This window comes from Lissotriton helveticus, chromosome 2_2 (genome assembly GCF_964261635.1).
Source record: "Lissotriton helveticus chromosome 2_2, aLisHel1.1, whole genome shotgun sequence".
NCBI lineage: Eukaryota > Metazoa > Chordata > Amphibia > Caudata > Salamandridae > Lissotriton > Lissotriton helveticus.
Genome location: NC_136060.1, coordinates 78,503,325 through 78,528,638, shown reverse-complemented (window position 1 = coordinate 78,528,638; position 25,314 = coordinate 78,503,325). Strand labels below are relative to the sequence as shown.

General features: G+C 43.6%; 1 protein-coding gene across 7 annotated transcripts in view; it reads left to right on the top strand.

The window, feature by feature from the left end:
- The window catches only part of SLC7A2 (solute carrier family 7 member 2), a 641,379-nt gene that overhangs the window by 437,229 nt on the left and 178,836 nt on the right, over positions 1–25,314 (top strand). For all 7 annotated transcript variants that reach the window (XM_078678125.1, XM_078678124.1, XM_078678123.1 and 4 more), the window contains 2 exons: positions 4,455–4,845; positions 22,957–23,112. In XM_078678125.1, the coding sequence (XP_078534251.1) occupies positions 4,470–4,845; positions 22,957–23,112 (532 nt within the window). In that variant the 5' untranslated portion in view covers positions 4,455–4,469. The remainder of the gene's footprint in view (positions 1–4,454; positions 4,846–22,956; positions 23,113–25,314) is intronic.

The window sequence follows — 25,314 nt, the reverse complement described above, 5'->3', positions numbered from 1 at the left end:
AGTAGGGTTGCTAGGGTATGCAGGTTGAGGAAGGGCGGCGTTCAAAGGCTTGTGCGAATTAACAGAGTTTGCTGACGACTGATTGAGCTTGGCTAAGTTGAGGTGAGGGGGCGAGGTGCATCTCGTAGGAGGGTGGGACGGAGGGGGGGTGCACAAAAAGGTGGAAATCTTAGAGCTAAGCAGTGAGATTGCATCATACAACTGCACCTCACCAGACATAATAGATTCAACTACGTTTCACTTGCATATTTATACAGATACGGATCAAATATAGACAATAAAAAATATGTGGATATTAAAAAAAATAAACAAAAACACACTCTTTCCAAATGACATATTTAGGGAGCCTCATCGCTTTCATATGTGGCTAATGTGAGCCTTGGAATGAGTTTCTTGCTGCTTTCATATTTCACGTTTTCTTTTAAGGTGTGTTATTCAAACTTTCTTTAGTCTTTGGATTGGTTTTGAAGTGCAATGAATATACGTTTTTTTTTTTTGCGTACTTGCTTGGATTACTAGGACCACCCTTTAATAGGATACATATCATCAAAGAGTGCTTCCTCAATCGTCAGCCTGCATTCATGCTTAGTATGTAGTTTATATTTGACTTGAAATGACTCTGATTGATGGGGCTCTTACTTGTCCAGTTTGACCAGGGTACCTCGAATTAGGTACCAAATCGGAAATAAATTCATTTTTCCATGGCCGACGGCCGTGCGTCAATTTCAGCTTAGGTCACGTTTGTTTTTCTGTGATTCTCGTCCAACAGATCAATGATTGGCTACTGTTCCTGCCCAAGTTGTTCCCAGCTCGGGTCCAACTTTCGAGCCTTGTGCAGTACACTTTTATTTGGACACTTAGTGCACACTGGTGCCTTCTTGTGGAAATTTGTGGTAGAGCATCGAGGCAGCTGCCTACAATGGAATTAATGCAGCATCTGTCCCATAGCTGCCAAGTTTTCGCATTGCTTATGTGTGACATTTTCATGCTTTTGTGTACTTACGAATGACATTCTACTGAAAATTTCTGGGGTGGCATTGGCAATCAGAAGTAAATTTGTACCTTGAACTGTGATTTTATTGATCTTTTTGATGTTTTTTAAATACTCTGTCAAAATGCTTTGTATATTTAATTCTTTTTTAAACCTGTAAATGTATTATTAATAATGGAAATTTATTGGAGTTTGTAAACCTATTTTAGCATGGAACCAAAATGTTTAATCGTGCTTTTATGAGTTTTTATCTCGAATAAAGCGAATTTGACTGACTGACTGACATTCTACTGAAAAAGATGTGACACTGCGAGTGACAATTTCTCTTAAGTAAAACCAAGCAATGAAGCTTATGTAAAGAGATAAATATAATAAATTATCTCTTTGGTCCAATGAAAGGCTCAAAAAGGAATTGAATCATCTACAAAATTCCTGAAATGGAAGGTCAGTAACATACTTGGAGCCTTACTACGTTTGCACCTGCTTTTTGCTCCCCCAGGGCACTTTGCTATTACAGAAGGGGGCGCAGACGCTTGTGGGTCCCCTTCAATAATACCGATAGCGCTGGCGCACTTGAAGCGCCAACGCTACCTTCAGGGTAAGTTCCCTCATTTGCATAAGAGACTGCTCGATGCAAATTAGGGATTTCCTTTGCCTTTGCGCCCGTTCCATATTACAGGCACGGGAGCAGACACAAAGAAGCTCTCAGGCGGCTCACTCACAGTGCGTCACCTTCTGTGAGAGCACCCCCTGAGAGTGGCACTCTGGAGTGTGGAAAGAGGGTCCTGTAGACCCCCCAGATATCCTCTTGCAGGTAGGTGCAGTCACTGACAATGAAAATGCATAATACGGCCCAGTTGGTAAATGCACCTGCCCTAGAAATCTGTGTGCAGTCACATCACAAAACTCATCACAAAAACGCATGGAAGGGTAAAGTACCAGCTGTAATGCACGGAATATAACATGCAGATCACTGATTTGCATTTTCTGTAGAAGGCTTAGTGGGTAACTGCTTTTGCTATCAAGATTATGTTGCGAGCTGCAGTTCACACTTATAATCATTTGTCTATAACTCAGAGAGTTATGAACTGGTATCAAGGAGCTACATGCAAACGACAAAAGATAAATGAAGAATGTTACCGTGTTTTTCTCAGTCTTTCATTATTCTGCCTCCTGGGATAGTGAGGCAAAGGCTTCTGCTAAACCAGAATGTGGGCACCTGGAGTACCTATGGTACCAACTGCTCGAGACCTTCCAAGCAACATTCAACTGCTAATAAAAACTATACAAGTGACATTATAAAGGCCTATTCCTAATCTTTTTCCACCCCCTTTGCAATGGCCACTAACTCTTCATTTGAGGTTTTCAAGTAAGGAACAAAATGTTGCCAGCATGCTTATTCTCTTGCCGCTGTTCTCCTTTCCAAATCCCTCTGCAGATCTCTCCTGGCCTTTCTTTCTGATAAAATCCCTCACATCCGGGCTGTCTAATGCCTTCATCTGCACTCAGCCTTGCTGCTCCGGTTGTTCCACCCTTCGACTTAATCACGTGGAAACTTTGGTGAATGTGCAGGTGAAGTTTGCTCATTCTTTGATGATTCCATCAAGAAGATATTTTTATCTACAAAATCTGGTTCCCTGTACACCCCATTCTACAGTGTCTTCTTCCAGCTGGCAGCTGATCACTCGCACCATTTATGCATGACCAGTGATTCCACTCTTTTGGTCGAACTATAATTTCAACTATGTGGAATAGATCCGTAGTGGTTCTTTTCTGAAAAACCGAATACAACGTTCTATCTGTCTCCTGCCCTTTGTGGCTTTATTGTGTTAGCATTATAAACTGTTAGCCTTCTACCTCCATCAGCGCTAATAATGTATTTGCACCTTAGCAAGGTGGTTTTTAGCGGATGTATGACGTTACAACGCATACTTTTACCACGCATACCTTTACAACGCGGTTTTTACCACGCATACCTTTACAACGCATAGCGCTTAGAGATGCTGGATAGTGGTAAGTATAATTTTCTATTCCAACTCCAGTCCCCGTGGACACTAGGGAAGGTGTTGGATAGAAAATTAAACTTATTCCCTATCCTAGAGCACCCCCCAGCGCAATGCGTTGTAATGGTTTGCGTTGTAATGCCAGCGTTGTAATGGTATTGCGTGGTAAAAAATGCGTGGTAAAGGTTGTATACCGTTTTCAGCCCATACATGGGACCAAGGTAGTGTTAGTACAGATGTAAATGCCTTTACTGATCAAAGTGGCGTAGCCTTGATGAACCTTCTTGACCTCTCCGTAGCCTTTGACACAGTGTCTCATGCTACACTGAGTTCCTGCTTGCATGATGTGGTGTTATATAAAAGGCACTGAATTCTCAGCCTGAAGAGATGCTATTGCTTCCTCCATGTCAATCCTCCAGTGGACCAATTATACCTACTGTGCAGTATGCCTCCTTTGGCCCTTTTGTTCTGATTCAGCTTTTAAGAATGGGCTGTAATTTATATGTTGCTCAAGCCAATGTGTATATCTGCAATGACATCATGGATGAACCAGAGTCCTTATGCCTGTATTCATACTGACTTGTATTGAACTGTTTCTAATATCTGTTTGGAACAAATATCTAACATGTTATTGATGTGTTTAATTTTGCACTAGAGGTTTTATTTATATTTTTCATGTATGCCAACATGCTTGCTCTTTCATGTGAAAGAGCCACACACCAAGACTTTAAGTGGTTAATGGGAAAGGTGATGGTTTGACCATACATTCTATGGGATAAAGTACTCACCGGCATACATTATAAGGATATTGCAAGTCACCTCGTAGTTCCGTAACCTTATAAAGGAATCAGTCTTCGGCTTTCATTTCTCTATATGGTTATGAAACTCCTACATGACTTGCAATATCCTTATAATGTACAGAAGGGGGTACTTTATCCCTTCTATGATATTTTGTGCGTGTGTTTATTGTGACTGGCATTTGCTTAAGGGTGTTATGTGAATATCGAAGTATGAGATCACTCATGACTTTTGAAAAGAAACAGAGTACCATTGCCCTTCATTGTGACTATTAAGCTCACTCCCTTGAGTCACTTTAGATTATCTGGATTTTTTAGTTGTGGGGTGTCAATGCTTAAAATTGCTGCAACAGACATTTCAAACTGTGGTGTTGTCAAGACCTCCACCACAGGGACAGAATGATTTACTGCATCACCATGGTAGAAGATGGCCTGACCGCCAAGTTTTAAATCGGGCCCTAATACCGAACAATGAACAACCCTAATGCTGATTGTGGCACACATAACACCCCCCCCGACACACATGCACACACATGCACAGTTTGACCACTCTCATGCAACCACATTTAATAAATAATTTTACTCACAATATTGAGATTGATTATTATGTTTATGTTTGTAAACTATATTATATATGTATTCTAAATGTGTTTTTATTTTCAGATTACAGAGTACACCATGATTCCCTGTGGGCCTGCAATAACATTTGTCCGATGTTTATTACGACGAAAAATTGTATCTCTGGACAGTCTTGAGGATTCAAAATTATGCCGCTGTTTGTCAACTGTGGACCTCATCGCCCTGGGAGTGGGCAGCACTCTTGGTGCTGGTGTCTATGTACTGGCTGGTGAAGTGGCAAAAGCGAATTCTGGACCCAGTATTGTTGTATCGTTTCTCATTGCAGCTCTGGCCTCAGTGATGGCGGGTCTCTGCTATGCTGAGTTTGGCGCTCGGGTGCCCAAGACGGGTTCTGCGTATTTATATACATACGTAACTGTTGGCGAGCTCTGGGCTTTTATAACTGGCTGGAACCTCATCCTTTCATATGTTATTGGTAAGTTTACCACAGCTGTTAATATTTTAAATTATGTTTTTTAAAATGTCAGCAGTAGATGGCACAATGTCACATTATTTTGTAATTGGGATTTGCCTAATTCTATAACACAATAATTATTAAAAACAAATTGTTTTTGAAGGATTGGGTTGGAGACTGAGGGGTAGATTAAGAGTCTAGTGATTGGCAAGATGGCCGGCAAGATCAATGGAGGTCAAAAGAGGCCAAGGCTTTTGCTCACCTACCCACCAAATGTGTAGATAGACATTGTGCCTTTAGAGACATTGCTGCCACTGCAGCTCTGCTGACAGCACTGAAGCTTCCTTGAGTCGATGCCACGTTTAATGCTTTTTTTGGACCTTAACAGCAGACTTCCCAAGTTGGAGTTTGTTAATGAAAAACAAAAAATAGGTCCCTGACGCTCAAGAAATTTTGTCCTAGAACGTGGGGGTAATTTTTTATGTTTTTCTTTTTGGAACCACAAGGTCGTCCCTGGTGGTCCCAAACACAACAGTTGTACATCAGAATAACGGCTCCAAATAGGACGATTATTCTGATGTACATGGGCTGATGGCCATTTGGGGGATGGGCCATTGGACCAAAGTTTCCACCGTAGAATCAGCTAAGGCTCTGTCATCGGAAAATGTGTACTTTCCCAAGCTCTAGACAGAGCAGAGGAACAGCCAGTTTGGCAGACAAGTCCTCTACTATTTCTGAGTGGATTTACCGCATTGCCAAACTCAAAATGACATCCTCAGGGATTTTTGCATATTCGTTTTTCCAAAAGTGAGACATAAAACCTTTAAAATCGTAACTTAAAGAAGTCTATAAATTGCAAAGCTATGGAATGGACATCAATCACAGCTTTCCTTAAATGCCAATTTAATATCGGTCATAATGCAAAATCCAGTCAACATGAGCTCAAACTTTCAAAGCTAAAGGGAATGCATTTGTTTCAAATATAATATAACTGTGAAGAGGTGTACAATTTGCATCAACGTCACCCCTGAAAAATGAGATATCTCTATGGTAATTTTGACTTTTCTTTTGGCACGACAAACAGCAAAGGAGACATTTTGAAAAGCATGCACATTAGTGTGATCACCATGATCGGAACGTTTTAACAAAATCGTCATTTATTATATTTTCTTTACACATCTGTATTCTATTTAGTTTCATATAAAATGTATCATGTAAAACTCAAGATGCTACCAGAGGTGTTTTGCATATAAAAGCCTTAAGAATTAGAATTTCTGTAGGTACATTAATTAATACAATACATTTTCCTTTCAACAGTTCGAGGGAGCTAAGCGGAAAGGAAAAACATAATATAAATCATTTGCAATATTTAGCGTGACATTTGTGGGAGCTATTAGGGAAGATGATGAATGTACAATGTTATTAGAATATAACAGTACAAGATTCAATAGCAGTGCTGGTTTGACACCAAGATGTTTGCATGTGACTCTAGACATCCTATGATGGTATGCCATGCAAAATTAATTTCAGAAGACAAGAGGTTTTCATCCTGGAATAACTGCTTTTAATCAAATCGATAGTGGTATATCAATAAAACTATTTGCAGAGTTGAACTATGTATGACCCTGTTACAGATATTGTTTAGAAGGTAGTACAAGCCATAGCTAGGCGTGTTACCTAGAAAATGAACAAGTAGTTAATAATTCTTAATTAACAGTGTGTATCAAAGGAATGCCTACGAGGCGCACAGAAGACACTTTCTTATCCACGGCAGCATTAATCCAGGAGGGTGAATTGCTATTTGGATGAGCTATTTGTCCATTATGAGAATTGTGGAAAGTTGCATATTCAATCCTTTCAGAAAAAAATCACATTGTTGGACACATGGAGTTCCTCTGGTTCCTCAGACACTTGCAGAGTTAATGAGCAAGGCAGTTAAAGGTCTCTTTGATATCTTAGATTTCATTGTTAAAAAGATGTCCAGGGTAGAGTCGAGATTTACCCCTTTTGGTGTAGAAACCAATGACTCTTGAAAGGTTTTTAAAGGTATGGCATTCAGCCAAGATGCATTGGGCCTCATTTATGAGGTTTTGACGTAGGGAAGCACAATAGGCTTTCCTGCTGCGTTTCTCTCTGGCAACAGAAATGGGCAGGAATCTATAAGATACGGCGCATTCCTGTCCCTTTCCCCTGCGCCGCCGCACAATGGGCTGCCGTGCGCCAACGCAGGCACCTTTGCACCATGGTGCAAGGGTGCCTGCATTGCAGGGATGATTAGTTTTGTACAGGAAAGGAAACCTTTCCTCTTTCTCTGTGTGCTGCAGAATGCAGCCCACGTAGAATGGAAAACGAGGAGAAATAAAGATATTTCTCCTCGAAATAAAGATATTTCTCCTCGAAATAAAGATATTTCTCCTCGTTGTGCCTCCCTTGGTGCTGCCTCAGATTTACGGTTTCTTGTAAATCTGGGGCAGTGTCAAAAGTTTATAGATGTTGCTGGGAATGCCCCCAGCAACACCCATTGCACGCCCCTTTTATGCCGAACACTGCGTTAAAGGGACTGATATTTATCAAACCGAATTAAGCCAAATAAAGTGGCTTAGTCCTGCCTGATAAATATCACGCAGGCTTCTGTGCCACCGAATGTCACAAAAAGTGACATTCTTAAGGCGCAAGGAGTCTCATAAATGAGGCCCATAGTCTTTTAGGTAATGCAGCAAGCCTTTAATGGATGTGGTCTGATTTCTTCTCTCCAGTGATGATGGGAGTTGGAGTTATGAAAGAAAAGAGATATACTTTCCTAAACCATAGTCAGCTGAGTCAAATCATTTCTTTATCCCAACTGAGTGACTCACAAACAAAGTAAAACACACAATTCACAAAGGACCTCCACACACCTGACAGAGGCCCTGCAGTCGCAGTGGGAGTACTGCACTCGATGTGGGACCTCCACAATAGATAACTGTAGTACGGAAGTCCTGCCATGAGTGTGGGACCCCCGCCTTACGTCGGGACCTCTATCACGAATTTGGAGACCCTTTGTGAATCGGGCCCATGTTTATCATCTCAAGTTTGAAAACATTTCCTTTCCTATAATTTGACTTTGATGAATCAAGGGGGAGTCAAAAGAAACAATTAAGAAGCAAATGTTTGGACTGGTTTCTCATTCAAAATACTAAGCATAAGGAAAACATACCAGACACACGTAATAGGTGTGTTACCTAAAAACACAAGTAATAGATCCAGGTCCTTTGAGATCTCTACACAACATAGCCTCATTGGTGTCATACCTCAGTCATTAGGTATTACAAACATGAGGTCAAACTTAAAATGAAGGTACATGAGTCATGATGAAAAAAGGCCAAAATAATAAGGTTGGCACCTAGATCTAATCTTGAATAAGGACACAAAGGGATCTATATAGTGCTGTAAACCATCTTACACATCTGGCCACATCCAGAGATTGATAGGTAAAGTCTGTGCTTAGGTAATGTAAGTGTGGAGGAGCATTTATGCCTAAAGAATGGAGGGAATATTTGAGGTGAGATACTTACAAAGTTTTGTGCTAACTAAAAGAGTTAATAGCACTTACAATGTAAACAAAAATAGTTGTGTTTGGGTTCATTTTAAATATAATTTAAGTTTGGTTGCTGAATATGCTTGTTTGCTTAACTCTTTGTATTACTGTATATTATGTAATACATTTTCAGTGTTTTTAGAATAGCCATCTGTTGCTTAGGATCACTTCAAACATGTAATATAAAGCTAGCAGGATCAAGGGGTAAGGGGTGGGGTCCATTGGAATGATCAGAGGAAGGTGTTATTTCTTGAATGTGGATGGTTGCTTTCAGTGGGGAGATGTTAGTTGGGTATGAATTCACTTACTAACCTTGTTTTTGTAGGCTATCAAATACTTTTTAAAACTTTCAGTCATAGGTCCAGTGATCTTCAAAGTAAACTGACTTGTACCTTGATGGCCTCCCTGCTTCATGTTTTGTTTTAATTTGAAACTGCCACATTAAATAGTTATGAAATTGCTGGATCTGAGTTGGCAGGGACTTGTGATCATGGCCCTGTTTCCAGAGAGACTCCATCCATATACTATGGTCACCCTTGAACATGCAGCAAAGATTTTTGAATTCTACTCGTTTGTAGCACCTACATTTGAAATCTGTGGTTTTAGGAGATCATTTTATGGGTACCTACAATGACACTTTTGCAGTTCTCAAAGCAGGATTGTACCAGGGCCAATGTGATTGCCTCTCAGTAGTTGACATGAAGGGGAGGGAGCACACCCGTAAGCATGTCCTGATGAGCGTTTCACCAAGAGTAATTCACCAAAACAATTTATCGGTGGGTCAAATGTCAGTTCTGCGAACAATCCAGGTTATTTTATTTTTTTGAATCAGAAGATGGGAATCTCCCTATTATTAAGGTAACTTAAGGGCTACTGTATTCATGAACTAAGAATTGTATCCTGAGGAACTCCAATTGTGACCTGGTAAAGTACAGGTAGTTTTCATTCAACTAAAGTTACATGCGTTACTGTATATGGTCAGCAGCCGAAGACAGATTCGCATGTCCTTGGCAAACATTTGCATATGGATATTGTGTTGGGTAATCACTACTGTCAAGGTGACATGTATGTTTTAAAGATGATAGGAGTCAGTGCAGAATCATAGGGCACTGTGCTAAACACTTTCTTCCATTACAACAGAGCAGTGCTGATCCTCATCTGTTTATTCGGGTCAGAGAGGAAGGTTCAGGTGCTATTCAGGGCTAAATCTGTTATCTCCATCAAGGTTTCAAACATGTCCAGGAATATTTCATGCTCAACTGTACCATGTGCGGCAAAGAGAGATCCAGTAAGGAACAATGGTATATAAAATGTCCTCCTCTAGTGCTACTAGGAAGTCTTTTCTGGTGATGACTAGGAGTCAGGGAGCAGATCTGAAATCACTGTTTACTACTTGGTATGGTGCAAGCATGGGGAAGTCATATTCCAAACCAAGTTGCACTGAGTTCCTTTCAGTGAAAGGCTAGTGGTCACTACGGAGTGTCTCCACTGTCTGGGCTGAGGCGTTGCATACCTAGGTAATATTCTAAGTGACTTCTTTCTTACAATGAAACTCAAGTGTCCACAGGCTACACTCTGTTGCATATTCCGGAGAGTAGGTGGCCATCTTGGATTATAAGGTATAACTTCCCTTGTGTTTCAGGGCGACTCTGCTAGGCAATTGGTATACAATGCAGCTGCAGTAAAGGATCTTGGAAGGGAAATCCGAATCTCAGTTCTCCCTTGCTAAGACCTTCTGCTTCATAAGAATTTATACTGATGGACATTGGAAATATAGAGAAGTATTCAGAAAACTTTTATTGTTAATGCCCGCAAAAAAGCCTGAACTACCTTCTGAACAGTTATTTGAACTCTTTTAGGATTTTGAGTTGTTACTGCCTTATGCTGAACTCTTATAAGACTTTAAGTTGTTACATTGTACTAAGGGTTATCCTATGACAGAACAAGAAGGATTCTTAGACTGTGTTATGTTGTACATGTATACATGACAGATTTTTAGAGTTCTAGTATGCATGTATGAATAGCTTGGAATAGGTAACAGCATAATACAATTGATGGTCATTTTGCAGTACTGCAGAAGTCAAGTAGAAACGTTAAACCATCTTCTGTATGAGAGTGCATAGTGCTGAAGCTTGTTGTAGTTATTCAAAAACATAGGGCAATTGCTAGTATAGATATATATTTGAGTTGCTCAATCTTTGTGTTTTTTAGTTTCCAGGAATTTTCAGGAATTACAAGTTTCTTTTCAAAGAGAGTTGCTTACACAGAGATATTCCTAAGGTATATCCTTCACTATTACTATTACAGCTAAGCATAGAACCCTTAGCAACAAATTACTTAAGATATCTCTACTTTCTTGAACTCCACTACATCCTGCAGACATCCTTGACCAAGAGAACTGACAAGTCAGAGAGGTGGTGTCCTGTGTCTCTGTTTTCTCTCTTGCGCCGATCCCCTTTCTCCATTCTGTCATTGGCCCTCATATTCATATTTATGGGATCATTGGTGGGTGTGGTGAGATACAAACAAATGTGTCACTCTCATGGGATACTGGGCACAATGATTGCAACAACAGTTGACATTCAGTTAAACTGTCCTGGGGGGGCAATACAAGGATTATGTAAAGTCTACCAGGTAATTCCTAAAATTACCTTAAACCGAGGAGCATCTATCAACTGACAACAAATTGGCAGATTGCCTAGCCCAGTTTTCATCCAGCTTGAATGATAGATCATGGTACCACTCAAGCTCAGTTTAGAGATTAAGAAATCGAGTTACAAAAAAAAGTCTGTTCATGGAGGTCTGAGAATAAGACCTTGAAATCAGAAATCATTTTAGGCAAGCAAGAAATTTGAGAAATGCAACAGGAGTTTAAATCTCACTCACATATATACTAGAATAAAAAACTCCACCAACTCGGCAAGAGAATCCTTTCTCATCGCCAAAGAGCTATTGAAAATACCAGCTCCCCCCTCATCCATCACTCCCCCGGCGGACAGAAGTGACGAATTGGCTACCTACTTCAACTCCAAAATCGCACGTATTCTAGTCTCCCTCCCCCATCCCTGCCTGCTGAAACACATGGACAATGATGCATCTTCCAACCTCTCAGGAAACATCATGCATCCTCAGCTGACCGCTTTCAGAGCAGTAACACTGGACGAAGTAAGCACAACCATGGCCAAAATGAAAAGCGGCTCCCCTCTAGATCCTGCCCCCATTAGATTCCTGAAAACAGTAGCCCCTGTCATCGTGCCTACGATCACGGAGCTGATAAACATCTCGCTATCTCAAGGCTCTGTCCCCCCAAGCTGGAAGAGTGCAGTAGTCAAGGCACTCCTAAAAAAACCTCATTTGGACCCCGCCGACATGGCGAACTACCGGCCAATCTCACTCCTCCCATGCGTCAGCAAAATGGCCGAGAAACTGGTCAATAGGCAACTGTCACAGTTCCTTGAATCAAACAACCTTCTGCGGCAGTCACAAACTGGATTCCGCCCGGGCCACGGCACAGATACCGCCCTTCTCGCTGTCATCGAGGAGGCAAGGTGCATCCTGGATTCAGGAGGGTCAGTGGCAGTGATCCTCCTGGACCTCAGCGCAGACTTCGACACGGTTAACCACTGTGTCCTACTCCATCGGCTGGCCGTGGCAGGGCTCGCCGGTTCGGCGCTCACATGGATAGAATCCTTCCTTTCAGGGCGCTCGTTCCAGGTATGGGATGGCAACTCCCACTCTGCCTCCCTCCCCCTTGCGAGCGGAGTCCCCCAGGGGTCATCCCTAAGCCCCACTTTATTCAACACCTACATGGCCCCCCTCGAGGATGTCGTCGCCCCCTTCGGGATTAAGATAGTGAGCTATGCGGACGACACGCAATTGGTCGTCTCACTCTCACATCTGGACAATCACCCAGACAATCTGCCGAACTGCCTCCAACAAATTCACCACTGGATGTGCGAGTCATCGCTCAAGCTAAACGGATCAAAGACAGAAGTCATGCTTTTGGGCAAGCAATGGACCACCATCCCCTCTTCGGTCTGGCCAGACGTCTTCGGGGAAGTACCGACCCCAAAACAAGTAATTAAGACCTTAGGAGTCTGGCTGGAACCCGAGCTGTCTCTGAAAACCCAAGCAACCAAAACAGCAGGCACCTGTTTTGGTCTCATGCGCTCCATCCGCAGGATCCTCCCACTACTTCCGCCCCTATCTAGGAAACTCTTGGTCCAAGGCCTGATCCTTGCGCGGCTAGACTACAGTAACACGGTCTATCTAGGAGCTCCTGAAGCCACTATGGCTAAACTTCAGCGTACGCAAAACGCAGCTGCCCGGCTCCTTATGAATCTCCCTTCCAGAGTCTCAGCCAGACCAGCGATCAAGGCCCTCCACTGGCTTCCAATACGACAAAGGGTAGAATTCAAGGCCCTGTGCACCGCACACAAACTTCTCAACGGTCTCGGCCCTGCTATCCTGAGAGACCTGGTCACCCCCTACAAGGCCCCCAGATCCCTACGCTCGAACAATGAGCGTCTGGCCAACGTCCCCAGATACAGGAAGGCACGCACCGGCGGTAGACGCTTTTCTGTAAAAGCATCCTCAGGATGGAACTCACTTCCTCGCCCCCTGAGGCAGGAACCCAGCCATCTCCTTTTCCGGAAAAAATTGAAAACGCTGCTGTTCCCAAAATAAAGTCCCCTCTCCCCTCTGGCCTCCACAAATGCTACAGCGCGGGGATGCCTTCGGGTCACCAGGCGCTCTATAAATCGCTAAATAAATAAATAAATAATATATATCCAGTAGCAACACTCGCCATAACTCTAGTGCCTCCCAAGCGGTTTACAAGAGATCCATAGAAATTTGCACTAAACCCTAATCAGTGTCAGTTGCATTTTGTATGTGAAATAAAGTAATTTTCAGATGATAAAACCAAAGTGGTATTTAATTCGTCATATTTAGGTGGGAATGGTGATAATTAGAGTGTACCTGGAGTGGAGAGAAATGATCCATTGTTGTACAACTTCTCTGCCTTCTGCGATCAAATGCAGAAGTTGTATGATAGATTTCATGTTTAGACAATGAGTTGTTAATTTTCAAACAGGGCTATAAAGATTTTTTATATATTACTACGTTTAATCATTTAAAAATGAAGTCTGGTTGGCCCAAAGCGAAAAAAAAGCATCATTATTTTATCAGGGATTATCAATTGAATTGAAAGATATTCGGACAGTGGTAGATCCCAAAGCGAAGTGTAAAGACTTTTAAAGACTCTGTTCTACACCCCTTCATCACTGAGGACCAATATAATTTCATTATTGTCACAATAGGTGGCACTATTCATCCAACAGAGGAGTATATTTACAAGCCCCTATCACTTTTAACAACGTTCTCGTGGCGATAAGGGCATTGCCTTATTTACAAGGTGGCGTTAAGGCACTTAACCTGGCTTAACCCTGCCTTGTAAATAAGGCACTTTTTCACGCTATACTTAGCATGAAAGGGGTGGGCAATGGGTGTTGTGGTGGGTATTCCGCAGCAACACCCATTGATTTTGACGCTGCCCCCTATTTACAAGGGTGGCGTAAATAGGAGGCAGCACCAAAATTAAGACCAGGGAAAACCTGGTCTTGACATGGTAAAACGAGCAGAAATGCTTTATTTCTCCTTGTTTTTGCTGCTTCTATGTGTGCTGCCTTGTGCACCACACATAGAAACAGCAAACACCATCAATTATTGTTATGTGCAGGAAGGTGAGCCTTCCTGCACATAAACAATCATTACAAAAATGACGATTTGAAACTTCTATGTGTGCTGCACAATACAACACACATAGAAGGTACAAATCGCCATTTGTGATTGTTCATGTGCAGGTTGTGAAACCTTCCTGCGCATAAACAATCATTCCCTCCAAGCAGGCACCCTTGCACTATAGTGTAACGGTGCCTGCGGTTGGCGCTTGGCAGCTTACTTTAGTGCCAGCGCTAGGGAAAATGGAGGGGTGCTCCGTGTCTTTGTAACTTTGGGGAGAGGACGTAGCCTAACGGCTAGAGAGGTCAACCTCGAATTCGAGGAATCGGGTTTGAGTCTAGGCAATGACTCTCAACATCCTGTGATACTGGGCAAATCACTTGATCTCCCCATGCCTAACAAAACAATGAATGTGTCTGTCTGTAAGGCAACTGCTGTCATGTAAGGCGCTCTGATACCTAATACCTTCGGGTCGAGTTCACAATATATAAAACTCCGGGGGGAAAAAAAAACCAAATGCAGTGCATCCCTGTATTTTTCAGAATGGCGGAGCATGGCGTTAGCATTTTGTGCTTAATACCATTCCCTTGTAAGTCTACCCCAGAGTTTCTAAAGAAGACCACTCTTGATGCAACTGATATAACTTTTACCCTTATGGGTCACAGTAAATTTCGGTTGCAGTCTTTGATAATCTGAGGCGTAATTGGATCAAGACAGTACTGTGAGTTGATCTTATTTGCACCTCGTGTACTTCAGCCCATACCAATTTGATGAAAAGACTGGAAGGTAATAGACACTGCCTTCTGGTGATGCAGAGCTTAATTCTCCATGGGTGCTGTCCCTTAGAGATTTATCACATTTGTTTGTAATACCTCCTTGCTTCCCTTGACACCCCAGATTGCGATCCATGGTTCAGAAAAATATAATCACTGATGACACCCTGTATGTATAGTATGGTATTGTTGTTACCTACACAAAGTACTTCATACACTTGAAGAGAAGGGCTGGTGCCTTAGAGGATATGTAGCATGCTACCCTGTGGGAGTGCTTCTGTAGATGAGCCTGTCCTGTTTCCTATGCAAGTATTGTCATGCATGAGGACCAGAGTTCTCTTATCGTGGTTTTTGACACTGTGCTTAGGAGTGTAATGAAGCCAAAGGAGTGAGACAGGGCGCTTCGGCTGTAGATGCTGGTATCTGCATGGAGAGAACTTGAGTAAACGCAGCACGGCCTATGTGGGGAAAACATTGGTGTTGTGCTTGCCTGGTGGAGGCTGCACTCTTGTTGTGGCTGTGAGAGGAATGTATCATCACCCGTGGGTAGAAACTGCATGGATGACGTGCGATCCATTGGGATATGAATTTAAACAATGTATGGCTTACTCCCTCAAGAACAAAGCTACGAGTGGTAGTTCTTCACCCTAATCTCTGATACCTGTCCATTGTGCCACTGGATCTTGGTCAGTGTAAGTCTCCAGCCACAAGTGTGTAGAACCTGACCGTAGTCGCTCATCATGACCTCTTCTTGGAACCACAGATGGCTGCTATGTTCAAGGCTGTTTTTTTCTTCATTTTTGGTTGGGTTGAAGACTTGTAGCCTATCTGGTAATCTCGCAAAACATGTTCTCTGCCAATTCTGCTGTTCTGTCTCTCACTGAACACATTGTACCTGTCTCTTTTGTCTTAATGTCTTTTTCCTGCCATCAACAGTTACAGAACCCAGCAGCATGGTACCGGATGGGCCTTAAACATAGTGATAATGGTTCACCATTTCCAAGCACACTGAAGTGCATCCCAGTTACTCACTGTTTGGACTTTAAATCTGTTGTGCACACCAACAAACCCCCTACTGTAGGGACCCACCATCTCTACACAGCATGTTGGTTACATATGAACTCCGTGGAGCCTTGAAATCCTTCTCCGCTGTATTCCTGAAAGTGCCTAAAAGATGTTGTGCATGCTAGACTGATATTTTGCTATATTGGTTCTTCGAATGCGAAAGTTCTTTGCCCCTCGCAGCTATTCAAGATAGTGTAGTGTTTAGGAAACAACTGAACAGCTGGGTGATTCCATACTATCCTTTACTTGGCAGCACAGTTCAGTGGTGTTTGTAGAGCCCTACACCTTCCAGGCCAGGGAAGTGCCTTGACACCTGCACACTTTCCACATGTTCTGCTCACTGACGCCACACCACTTTAAGTGTGCTTTATCACTGTTCCCATAATATGCGCCGTGGGCAAAACATTAATGGGGAACCTTCTGCACCACTTATCTTTTTTGTCTCAAATAGTTTTCATGTGCTGCAAATTTAAACTGGAGCTTCGTTAGGAACAACAGGCAGAGATGGCTGGAATGTTTAAATGAATTCCAGCAACTGTCAGTTACTTTGGGACACAAGTCAGTCTTAGGTACTGGGTCACGCCCCCTTTCAAGGAGAGCACGTTTAACACGTTTCTCCCTTGTTGGGTGTGTTAAGTGAGGAATGTCATGAGTCTTTGGCACAGTGAGGTATGGGGTCCTGGACTGGTCTACCCATTGCACCAGGAAGTAGAACTGTTTCTCCTTCCGGGGTAGGACACAACCATTGGACTTTCTCCAGAATCCTAGGGCTGTTTCCAGGTTTGGAAAAGCATCACATTCTGAGAGTCCTGGTTCGAGGCAAATAATCCTCTGTGCTGGCAAAGGAGAGCTTCTAGAAATTTAGAAGAATACAACTTACGAACTCTCCCAAAAGTTACTTCACTTGTCCTGTCTCTTTTTTCTTTTTCTTTTTCTCTAGTTCTCGCCATTTCACTCTCCTCCTCTTGCTCTCTTTCGCATTCCTTCCTATTACCTCTCTCTCGCTGTCCCCAGGTCTAGGTGAAGTGCATTATTTTCATTCATGCTGCAGCCTGTTACAATCTGCATCTCATGTCAAAGTGTGGTATCTTGGTGACCTAACCGGCCCCAAAGTAGCCCTATTCTGGGTTTGGATACCCATATGTGTGATGTCTCATCATGTCATAGACATCCTAGTACAGAGCCCTGATTGCGACTTTACTTTGTGCTGTACTGTGTTGTGTTACATCAGATTATAAGTACCCTAACTGGAAATTCCTGTGACCTCTTAGTGCTTTTTGGCTTCCTGAGTGTTGCACTGGGGCAGTTCGCTGGGGTGTCAGTGGAGTGCACGCATGCACCCTTCGGCTTATCAATGGGGCGACAGCTACATGATGGTGGGTGACTTTGAAGCCAGGTGTGCCGCAACATGGTTGATTAACATATGTTCCTATGAGCATGCAAGCAATGCAGTGCAGTGACAGGCCCGTGTGATGGTAAGCATGCTGAAGCCCAGTGGGAAAGGTATTGGGGTTAGGTTTGCGACAGCGCCAGGACACCCTTCTGCGTAATTGCATGCTTTATACATTGTTTAAAATAAAAACAGGGTTTATACGTGTGGGGTTAAGATGGCCTCGGGGGCAGAGCACTCGGCTCTTGCACGGTCATACCATGGAGGGCAGTTGTCAGCATCATATAGAGAGTCATGTGAATGTTGCATTGAGAGAGCCTTTGGATTGTTCTTCGGGGCTATCGTTGGGGAGAACATGATAAAGCATGCTAGGAAGAATGGGGGTTCGTATTTCATTGCGTAGCAGATCATGTGGCACGTGTACTTTGGCGGGTATACTTATAGGTAGAACGTGCAGTTGCTGTTTTGGCCAAAATAACTGGAATCAGCACAATCGGCTATACCAAGAGACCATGCCGCAGAGTGTCTGTTTTCTAAATGTTATTAGACAGTCAACACAAAACAGGGGTCCTTCTTTCGACCCTTCTACCTTATTCATCATGTACGGCAAGGGAGTACGCAAGGGAGTACTTTATCCTACATATACTGTTACCTGATATGCAAGTCTTCCTATACATCCATGTGCATGGAGGCATTAATACATTACCAATCCTTCCACACGAGGAGAGGGCAGAAGTGCAAGATCTAGAGTACTGGTGCTGGCTAAATTCCCCTGCAGCTTTGGAATGGGTTGTGAACCTTCAGTCCTGTACATCCTAGACAACTTTTCAGGGTTTGTAGTGCCAAGGCTGTGAATGGGCTGTTGTGCTGCCCATAAGTAAAGAGCAATTGCACAGGGGCCATGTTAGATTACAGGAAGGCACCACTTACATTCTCTTTGAGCCCCTACAGGATATAACAACTGTAATGCACTCTTGAGTCTCAGCAGTCTGTACAAACCTAGAAAATTGGAAACTAGGAACTTGTTATGCGTTGATGCGTGGAGAAGCGTGGCTCAATGTTTAGAGCGGCAGACCCTGATGCAGAGGTCTGGCCCGGGACCAGGGTTCAATTCCTGCCTCGGCAGCTCTTGGACACAATTTCCCCGGACCTGATCATTCTCGCCTCGGTGCCTAGTCCAATCATGGGTCCCACTCTGTGACTCTGGGCAATAGCTTGCTTAATCTCCAGAACGGCCCCAGCAGCGCTTCGATGCCTGGCTTCACCTTGGGGGTGCCCAGGAGTGGACATTTCACAGGAAAGCCAGGAAGGGTTCCACAGCAGTATGAATACAGCGTTACGAGACCTCAGGGTAAAAGGCGCTATATAAATACAAACAAACTTACACACACACACACTTGATGATCCTAAATGTCCTTAGTGATCTCTTGCCTTCTGTTTTATATTGTCGTTTTTCAAATATCTGAAATAAATGCTAGACCTCCTACAAAAGGCGGGCAAACCAGGCAATCTTCCTTGTTCATTTCGAGGGGGCAGTGGTTGCAGGGAGGACGCGCTGCTGTGAATGAAGTGTGCTGCACACCTGTGCAATTTATAAGCGATTTTCGCGAGCAATTTTAAAGCGCCCGTTTTTTGTCTATTTTAATTTTACTTGAGTTCTACTTTATCCCCTGATTTTAAAATCCAACAACTTGCACTTTAAATAGCAAAAACCACCGCCCTTGGCGGGTCCTTGCCCTTTCTTCTTGGCCTTCGTGACGTCGACTTTGGCGGCCATATTGGGGGTGAGTGGGACGCCTCCCCTTACACGGTCTAGTCGTCACAAGGACGCTAGACCTCCTACAAAAGGCGGCCATGCTAACGCGCAGCGGGCACGCGCAGCGGGTCCGCCGGAGTTACGCCAGAGTTCAGCCCGTCTGTGCCCATCCGGGCCCAGACGGGCTTAGGGCTAGATACGCTGGCTCCTCGCCTTAGGATTAGGATGACATATACTAGAATTGATTTGCTATCACTACGCCCGGAGGAGGGATCTTGCAAGGCTACCCACACAAGTGAGTTTCCTTTTGTAACGTGTAGGTATTGCATGAAGGAGCAGGGAGTTGTGAGAAATAAGGTTCTACTTTCGGCTTTGCTGAATTGTAGATCCCTGCCCAGCCACTCAACTGAAATTAATTGTCTTATACAAGATCATGACTTGCATGTCTTGTTTTTAACTGAAACCTGGACCACGTCCACTTCGGGCCCAGATATGGTGCAAGCACTCCCCCCTGGCTATCTTATTTATCATCTAGATAGACCTTCTGGGAGAGGAGGTGGTATTGGGATAATTTATAGGGACACGCTGGTCTGTAGAGCTCAGGATAGGGGGGTACGTGAGTGTGAGAGTTGTCACTTCTCACTATGTATATCAGCCACGACCTCCATGTCAGGCCTTTTGGTGTATCGTCCACCGGGAGGGGCAGGCATTTTTTCCTGCTCATTGGTGGAAACTGTTACGTTTCTGGCATCATCGACAACTAATTTTTTCCTACTAGGAGACTTTAACCTCCATTTTGATGACCCTGATGATACACTTGCTGGTGACCTGCAGGGCGACCTGAAAGCTTTGGACATTAGTCCAATTAATTCAGGGGCCACGCATTGTAAGGGTCATTTACTGGATCCGGTCTTTTCGAATATGGACCGGATTGATTCCTTGACCCCTCTGGCTTTGCCATGGTCAGATCATTTTTTGGTCCCTTTTAATTGGCAGTACGAATCAACGGAGGTGGTGATTCCTAGAGTTTTCTCGGTTGATAGAGCTTGGTCCAGGTTACCAGTAGAGCGCTGGATCACTAACTTAAATGCCACGTGCCCGCGCCCGGTGGTGGACCCTGTAATCGCCGATGAGAATTTGAACAAGTGGCTAAATAGCTCCTTGGATGTTATTCTCCCAAAAAAGAGAATGCCAAAGAGGGAGAAGAGAGTGGGCTCTGCCCCTTGGTACACCCAGACATTAAGAACGCGCAGGAAAGGCTGTAAAAAGCTAGAGAGGATTTGTAGAAAAGACTGGGGAGAAGCAAACCGGAAGGAATATCGTGCTGCCATCAGAGGATATAAAGCCGCCCTACGGGATGCTAAAGCCAAGTATTATGATGAGAGAATTGGCAATTCAGCCAGCTCCTCGCGAGAGTCTTTTAAGATCTTTAGAGACCTCTTGAAAATCCCAGAACCATCATTGAGCCATGAGAATCCTCTAAAGAAATGTGAGGAACTGGCCAACTACTTTCACATGAAAGTAGAAAATATCATAAGCTCCTTACCTCAGCCTGTCTTGGTAGCACATACAGGCGAACAGGGAGGTGAGGTACAGAAGAAGCTTGATGTCTTTGGCCCAGTGACCATTGACGAAGTTAGCATGGTTCTAGGGACCATAAAAAGTGGCTCACCCAGGGATCCCGTTCCGATGAGATACTTGAAGCAGATAGTAACTACTATTGCTACACCAGTGACAGATCTTATCAATGCTTCCTTAGCGCAGGGAGTAGTTCCTTTGAGCTGGAAAAAGGCGGTTGTAAAGGCCCTTTTGAAAAAACCTGGTCTCGATCCATCAGACCTGGCCAATTTTAGACCGATCTCCCTGCTGCCTGGGGTTGGTAAGATTGCGGAGAGACTGGTGAATAAACGACTCTCACTATTCCTGGAATCCAACAGTTTGTTGCGGATTTCCCAAACGGGTTTCAGGCCGGGCCAAGGCACAGACACTGCCCTTCTGGCAGTCGTTGAAGAGGCTAGGAGCATTTTGGATTCAGGAGGATCAGTGGCAGTGATCCTCCTGGACCTTAGTGCAGCTTTTGACACCGTTAACCACCAGGTGCTGCTCCAACGACTGTCAGAGGTAGGCCTAACTGGAATGGCCTTAAAGTGGCTTGGTTCGTTTTTGCATCAACGAACCTATCAAGTGTGGGAAGGGAGTGCACAATCTGCCCCCATCCCCATTCAGTGTGGTGTGCCTCAGGGCTCCTCCCTGAGCCCCACACTGTTTAATGTCTACATGGCCCCATTGGAGGAGGTGGTGGCACCTCTGGGTATCAAAATCATCAGCTATGCTGATGATACCCAGTTGGTAGTAGCCCTTTCCCAATTGGTGGATTGCCCAGATGTGTTGCACTCTTGTTTGTCCAAGGTGTACACATGGATGGGCAATTCAGCATTAAAATTGAACGGCTCTAAAACAGAGCTGATGCTGTTGGGACAAACGGGACCTTCCTTGCCGATAGGCAGTTGGCCGAGTTGCTTGGGTGATCCTCCTAGCCCAAAAAAGGAGATTAAAAGCCTGGGCGTGTGGCTTGAACAAGATTTGTCTTTCAAGACCCACGCAAAGAAAATAGCGGGAGTTTGCTTTGCACTGCTCCGATCAGCCCGTAAGATCTTACCTCTCCTTCCCCCAATGTCCAGGAAACTCCTTATTCAGGGGCTGGTTGTCTCTAGGTTGGACTACGGTAATGCGCTCTTTTTGGGCGCACCGGAAGCCACGCTTAATAAATTACAACAAGTGCAGAATGCAGCAGCAAGGTTGCTGAAGAATATCCCTAGGAGACAGTCTGCAAAACCGGCACTGAAAGCATTGCATTGGCTTCCGATAAGGGAGAGGATAACATTTAAATCTCTCTGTACGGCACATAAAATCCTGCATGGGAAGGGTCCTCCCATTCTGGGTAATATGGTGATGCCCTACAAAGCGACCAGAGCTTTACGCTCTGACCACAAAGCTTTGCTACAAGTGCCAAGAGTGAAAAGAGCCAGAACGGGGGGTAGAAGATTTTCTGTGAACGTTGCCAAGCTGTGGAACGAGCTTCCTTCGAACTTATGGACAGAATTAGGTATCCTCCGGTTTCGAAAATTACTTAAAACCCACCTATTTCCTGCTTAACGTATCTCATCATAGGCTCCTGTTTTTTTCTCCTTCTGTTTTTTTTTTCTGTGCCATTTCCCTGAGTCATGAACGAGCGCCGGGATGCCCAAGGGTAACTGCGCGCTATACAAGATTCCAAAATAAATAAATAAATAAAATGCATTGCTGTAAATTTATGTCACAGAGTATCCGTGTAAATTGCACACGTTCTATAAATAAACAAACCCCACTCCATAATGCAAACAAAATTAAACGGAACACTTATATTAGTATTCATCTTTAGGTTTTTGACAATAAGGAATTTTCTGCTTCCAACCATCTTTCGATTGGTTTGTGAAATATCTAAACTTTCACTCATTTATTTAATTCATGTTTTCCCATCCTAACACTATTAATGCTCATTTTGAACCTCACACGTCACCATGAATGGCATCATTATGTAACCGTAGTTGAATTCTTAGCTTTACCATTGAAGGCTGGTGATTTCAAGGGGAATGGTTAGTATCAATCTTTCCTTATCATGCCTTCATCCATTACGAAATCGTATAAGATGGTCTCCAGTTCTTCCTTGATCAGTAAGCCTGCTCCCCTTTCTCTATCCAGCTGTGTTAAGGGACATACTTCTGTTATCATTGTGTTACTTTCTTGGTTGCACTAAGCTTGAAACTGTTTTATGTGGCATATGTTCCAGGTACCTCAAGTGTGGCGCGAGCATGGAGCGGGACCTTTGATGAGCTTCTCGGCAAGCAGATTGGCCAGTTTTTCAGAACCTACTTCAGAATGAATTCCACTGGCTTGGCAGAATACCCAGACTTCTTTGCTGTATTCCTTATATTACTACTGTCAGGTAAATGGCTGGCTAATATTGTTCTTGCCTAAGTCTCAGAATGAGTAGTGTGTATGGATAATTTGAAAGGGGAGGATCTCTGTTCAAAAAGGAGTCCTATATGAAACGTCTTATCATTTGGTAGCCCACATTGTTATCTAGTGCTCACAAGTAGTGTAATATGTGGTTCATCCCTGGGGACGAGGAACCCCATATGATTGCCCCCTGTAGAATGCTTTCATTATGAAGCTCCTATGTAAAATGGGCGTTAAGGCTGATGTTATATTTATTGATCTACTAGTTTTGGAAAGTCCTTGTATGCTGCTTCATGGCTACATTCCGTAAAGTGGCTCATGAAGTTTCCCTCCAATCTCAGCAGTGCCTGCACAAGTTGCCCTCTTCGTGGTTTGTCACATCAAGCGGGAGAGCCAATGTTAATTTGTTAGCAAAAATGTTCAAATGGACCCAGTCCCTTCCTGAAGTGGGTTAGTCCTCATGATGTTTGTATGAGTGCCAAGGCAGTTCTAGAATCGATTCTACAATGCCACTTAAGTTGTTTAACAAAGTTTATCAGACAAAATAAATAATATGATGTATAAACAAATAGCGTCAGAGCAAAATCATGTTGCACTGTGATTAGCTTCATATTCACCATATTAAAAGGGGAGGAATTTTAGTTTGCTGTGAACTCTAATCCTAAACAGCAGAAATAACACAAAATTAGGTGTACAGACTACTTTTAGAAAAAACGCTCATTACCACACGTATCAGGCCGCCAGCGACAATAACTGGGTAGAACAGATTTGTTGTCTTACTTTGCAAGTGCGACAAAATGACAAGGATACGTGTCTCTCTGAATGTACTATTTTAGGGCTTGATGAAATTTCCCATATGCGAAGGCTTTAGTTATGCATTTGGATCAGTAAGCGTTACCCTGTTTGCACGCACAACGTTGATTTACCTCTCTAATTTAATGTTTTCTAATCTTTTCTCTAATCTTTGGACTATCCAGGATTGTGTGCACCACCCTGCTCATATTTATGAAATATCACCCACCACCTGTGTTGCTACTCATCCCATTCTTGTTACAAAGTAGTATCTGCTGTCATCCTCCTTCCACTGCCCTCTGAAACAAGGAAGCCCAGGTTTTCCCATGGCAAAGGCTGCAAGGAGGCCAGGAGCAGGCATGCGTTACTCCACTATTGGCTCTTACCCAAGCTAATTCTGAAGTTCTCTTTTCAAGCATGTCACACAGGTTAAAGTGACAAATAAATTCAGTATACTGATCTCAAAGGCCAGTAACAAAAGTGTAATGTGAATTATGTCAAAAGTGGAGTTTAAGAACCTCGTTTTATGCTCTTTATTTACTTTGCTGGCCCAGTGCCAACCCAAGCGCCCTACATGGCAATGTTTTTCTTTTTCAAAACAAGCCTTGTAACTGGGGGCGTTTTTAGAAAAATGAATAATCAATGTCCCTTATGTGCTGGGAGATTTCCCTCAGTGCATGGAGCACAAGTGTGAGGTTGTCCTTCCTAGGAACAACATGTTGTGCATGGGGCCCCGGGCAGGAAAACACTGTCGTAGTAGCACTGGAAGCCCTCAATACATAGGAGGGGGTTTCGAATTTCATGATTTATTTATTCAATGTATCAAGCGCACTATCACCTGGCAGGCATCCTGGCGCTGAAAGTAGCTCAAGCGGGGGAGGGGGGGGGGGAGAGGGCACAGAAAACCGGCCACTAAGTCTTAGGGAACAGCCAGCCACATGCCAGTTGCTGACTTCTATGCAGTATGTATGTAGTATTTGTATAGCACAAACCTAGCCGAAGGGCAGCGAAGTGCTGTATTAAGTAAAAGAGAACCTTACTGTCGACTAGCGATAGGAGAGATAGTGTTCTTTAAAGAGATGCATCTTCAGCTCTCTCACAAACTGCTTCACCGTTGGGGTTGTCCTTATGGAGACGGCATGTTGTTCCAGATCCTGGGTGTAAAGATGGAATTTGTTTCTCAGTGTGTTCCTGTCTGGGTAGCTGCAGCATCTCTACCATTGGAAACACTGTGGTGCCCCCACCTTTAAATGTAGCTTGCGAACTGAGGGATAGGTGAACGGGGCATTATGGATGGCACATTACCACCCATCCCTGGATGGAGTTCTGAGTGTGTTTACAACATCTTGACATCTTTGCCAATTTGAGGCACATGGCTGAGCCTTGCAGTGTTAAT